This window comes from Sinocyclocheilus grahami, unplaced genomic scaffold, assembly GCF_001515645.1.
Source record: "Sinocyclocheilus grahami isolate Dianchi unplaced genomic scaffold, SAMN03320097.WGS_v1.1 scaffold192.1, whole genome shotgun sequence".
Lineage (NCBI taxonomy): Eukaryota > Metazoa > Chordata > Actinopteri > Cypriniformes > Cyprinidae > Sinocyclocheilus > Sinocyclocheilus grahami.
Window position 1 is genome coordinate 1,009,200 of NW_015505371.1, and position 4,691 is coordinate 1,013,890.

Sequence of the window (4,691 nt, forward strand, 5' to 3'; positions counted from 1 at the left end):
ATTTCCATGTACAGAACTGTTATTATTCAACTATGCCAAGGTAAATACAGTTTTCCATTCTATGGCACCTTTAAAAATAAATTATATAACCAATTTGTTTCACATACATTCTTGGAAGAGAATGAATCACTACAACTGAAAGTGACCAGCAGTACATAAAAAGTAATGTCACAAATCTGAAAATGTAATTTTAACATCAATGTGAACATACAAACAAAACATTAATGACACTAATTTTATATCAATGTAACTTTGCTTTCCATACACTTTAAGTACTTCTTCATATACCACAGCAAAAACTATAGCCTAAGAAAGTTCAAACATGATTAAAGGCAAGTGAACAGACAGTAAAAATGTACAATTCATAATTTACAAGCATAGATAAAATAAACAGTAGTATTCAGGTACAGAAATGTAATAATTAAGTGTAAAATAACACTGCGTAGTGTTCACTGTATAAATTAAATTTAGATTAATCTTTGTTATAGCTGTGTTTTGTTTTATTACCATGAGTGACATTCAGCAGCACGTATTTATAGGCTGCTGTCCCTTTAAGACCGACTGCACGGATCCAGTGGTATAATGAAACATCCGATTTCTTTGATTACCATGAGTGACATTCAGCAGCACGTATTTATAGCTGCTGTCCCTTTAAGACCGACTGCACGGATCCAGTGGTATAATGAAACATCCGATTTCTTTCTCAGCGGTTTACATTCATTTAAAACATAACCGACTGCATTTATATCAATGTAACTTTGCTTTCCATACACTTTAAGTACTTCTTCATATACCACAGCAAAAACTATAGCCTAAGAAAGTTCAAACATGATTAAAGGCAAGTGAACAGACAGTAAAAATGTACAATTCATAATTTACAAGCATAGATAAAATAAACAGTAGTATTCAGGTACAGAAATGTAATAATTAAGTGTAAAATAACACTGCGTAGTGTTCACTGTATAAATTAAATTTAGATTAATCTTTGTTATAGCTGTGTTTTGTTTGATTACCATGAGTGACATTCAGCAGCACGTATTTATAGCTGCTGTCCCTTTAAGACCGACTGCACGGATCCAGTGGTATAATGAAACATCCGATTTCTTTCTCAGCGGTTTACATTCATTTAAAACATAACTGACTGCGTTTATGAGAATGATCATCGAGATGGGTACTATTGACATAATTCTGTGTGTGTCTGTTCAAACATGATATGTGAAAGACTAATCAACTCGGTGTTTGCGCGCTGTCTGAAACGCGTCTCTGTGTGTGTGCGCACGCTTTGCACATGTGCAGCAGAACAGAAGAGACGCTGTGCGAGATGCGGCTTGTGGGCGCGCTTCAGGTGTGTGTCAGGCAGCAAGACGAGACTGCAAAGTGTTGTTTTCGGCAACTTATTGCACTTAACTCTATTTAACATCAAGCAATTCTCTGCTATATGCGTCGACCTAAAACTTTGACCTTTTGCTATCATTTTGATTTAAGTAGCCTATTATTAAAATGATTCCGATATCGCACGACGTTGCGATATGCATGTCACGATACTTTTGCGATTTTTCGATAATTTCGATATATCGTGCAGCCCTAGCCTCCATAGTTTGGGTGATGCTATGGCCAAAGTCGTATCTGTGCATTAAAACATTGCACTTTATATTCGAATAGGAGTACTCCTTAAGCTGGAGATGTAGCTGCTCTATTCTTAGTAGTAGCTGTTTTAGGAGGCCAGACATCCTCACAAAGGGGAGGCGGTCCTCTGCCTAAACAGATGGCATCTGTTAAAAAAAGTGGTCGTGTGTGCACTCAAATGAGACTGGGAATGTCGGTACCTCAGATCATGTGCATCTTTAATTTCCTGGTGACTGTGCAGAAACTTCAGCACACATGCACATTTTTTTTTCCACGTCGCTTCTTGCTGCTTAATTTGAAGCTGGAGCAACTTTGCAGTGAGTCAGAGAGAGAGGCTTGTTGCCATGCCAACGTGACACGCAAGTAAAGGAGGTCAGATGAGATGAGGCTAATAAACTCAGTTTCTAACAACTGAATTGTTGAATATTTTACAGTGTGTATGACATCAGATAGAGGGGCTTGTCACGTGAAGATTGATTCCGCCTGTCACTGTTCCGCCTATTTTCATTTCTTTCTAAGCAGCTTTCGCTTATTTGGAACGTTTGTGATTCTTCTCATTGCTTTAATTGCACCAGACGTTGACAAGTTTATTCTTTGAGAGAGGGAGTGTGATGTCCCCAAGTAAATGTACCCAGCAATGGACATGTAGGGACATCTAAAATGTCATCCTGGCTCAAGGAGGAAAAATAGCAATGTTTTATATGCACAACTGCATTTTGTTGCCCAAGGCCAAAATCCTATTGCTCTGCCGTTTAGGGTTAGTAGCCTTAAAAATGCACTCATACTAACTGCAGTGTTTACCAAAGCAGTTCTCTCTGTTGAAAACCCCACATGAGATGTGCACGAGTCTGTGATCTTACATAATGTGCAGTTAAGCTTGATTTTTGTCCCACTTGTTTTTTTTCCCCCCGTTCGGCCCCAGAAGACGGTACAAATGGCTTTTAAGATGCCGTCTGTTACATATGGTTGATTTAGAAGACGGATGAAGTGCACAGGCAAGCTACTGCAGCCTCTGATTGAGCAAAACCCATTGGCCTGAAATTGCATCAGGAGCCCCAGACCATCAACTCAGATCTTGTGAATTATTGATTCGTCCAGTTAATGAATATCACAGCTTGTGCCTCGTTCGGCCCCAGAAGACGGTACAAATGGCTTTTAAGATGCCGTCTGTTACATATGGTTGATTTAAAAGACGGATGAAGTGCACAGGCAAGCTACTGCAGCCTCTGATTGAGCAAAACCCATTGGCCTGAAATTGCATCAGGAGCCCCAGACCATCAACTCAGATCTTGTGAATTATTGATTCGTCCAGTTAATGAATATCACAGCTTGTGCCTCGGCATCCAGGGAGATAGATTCCAAAATCCTGTTCAGGCTGCACAGCCAATAATGATTGCCGTTTAACTGTCAAACTCTTGTGAAGTTGGACATTTGGTATGTGAAATCATCTCACTTGAATGGCAATATTTTAGTGCTTTAATTCAGAGAAAGTGCTTAATATTCCTGTCGTGCTCGTTCTAATTTTAAACATCATATGCTTTATTCTCTCTCTTTTTCTCCCCCTGCAGAAGCAGATCATCGTGGATCCACTGAGTTTTAGCGAGGAGAGGTTCCGGCCTTCTCTCGAGGAGCGTCTGGAGAGCATCATAAGTGGCGCAGCCCTCATGGCCGATTCCTCCTGCACTCGTGACGACCGGCGTGAGCGCATCGTGGCTGAATGCAACTCTGTGCGACAGGCGCTGCAGGATCTGCTCTCAGAGTACATGGGCAATGTAGGTGCATGTCAAATACTGTATTTCCTTCTCGTTTACTGCTTTTCCCCTTCCACAGTCCCACATCCCTGAATGACGATGCCAGGTACCCACCTGCTACCTGAGAAAGACTCTCTCCTGCAGGGAAGGAGAGGGGAGTTTTCCTTCAGGGACAGTGAACATATCACGTTCGCCTGGTGGTGTTGTATAAAGACCTCCAGTCTCATCACAATTTGTCCTGTGCTGCCTGGCTTTTGAAGAGAGGGGTTCAGTACACACAAGCACCCTCTTGTGATACTGATCTGTGCATTGAATTGTTTGACTGCTGTTGTTCAAGTATTTCTCTTTGTTTGCTCACCAGTGTTGGTTTTATTAGTTTTTTTCGGTCTTTCATTTCATTTTTCCTTTTGCTTCTCCATTTATTATCTTGAAGTCACAGATTCATTAATTTTTTAAAATGTTTTAAAGAAAGTGTTGAGTAGTTCAAAGAAATATTGGTTGAAAGCAGCCGTTTTACACCCCTGTGGCATGCAGCGCGGTGGGTGATATGATATGCTTGTGGTTCGGTGGGTAAATGAAGAACTTGGAAGTTCTCTGACACATTTGGCTGTATTTGTCCCACACCGAGAGAAAATTGGCCACTTTTAGGCCAAGCTGGTGTGGATTTCTAGAATTGATAAACAAATGCAATCATCAGTTTAAAACCCTACCTCATTTTCGCAGGCTGATTTATTCCTCCAATTTCCAACACGTTGAATGTCTTGAATGTCACATCACTCTTTTTCTCACCCAGCACATTTCTCTACATGGCAGGTTTTTGTTTTAACCAATCTCTTTTCCCCATCTTCATCTCTCATTTCCAAATGAAGTAGCCTTTCTGTTTCCAAGCAGCAAATCAGATTTGTTGTTTTTGGCTGCCATGGTACTACATTCCATCTGTTTGTTGGTAATAACTGCAAATCTATCACTTTCTAGATGTGTAATGAGGGCTGCTCCTAAAGCTGCGTGATTAATTGAAATAAAAGTGAACTAAAAAAATTCAGAATGAAGCATGGCATTATGTTTGTATGCATGAGCAGATCATTATGCACCGGCGATTGCAACGTCTCAGAACGGCTTGGTAGTTTTTTTTTTTCATTTTTATATCTTGTAATTATAATTAATAATAATAATTCATTATTATTATTATTATTTAATAGTGCTTTTGCTTTGTCTATACACAAACACATGCACACGTATACACACATATATATGTGTATGTGTATATATATATATATATATATATATATATATATATATATACACACACACACC

The 4,691-nt window shown here is 39.5% G+C and overlaps 1 protein-coding gene across 1 annotated transcript in view; it reads left to right on the forward strand.

The window, feature by feature from the left end:
• The window catches only part of LOC107594905 (catenin alpha-1-like), a 140,156-nt gene that overhangs the window by 45,141 nt on the left and 90,324 nt on the right, over positions 1-4,691 (forward strand). The window contains exon 7 of the mRNA XM_016285119.1: positions 3,195-3,398. Within this exon, the coding sequence (XP_016140605.1) occupies positions 3,195-3,398 (204 nt within the window). The remainder of the gene's footprint in view (positions 1-3,194; positions 3,399-4,691) is intronic.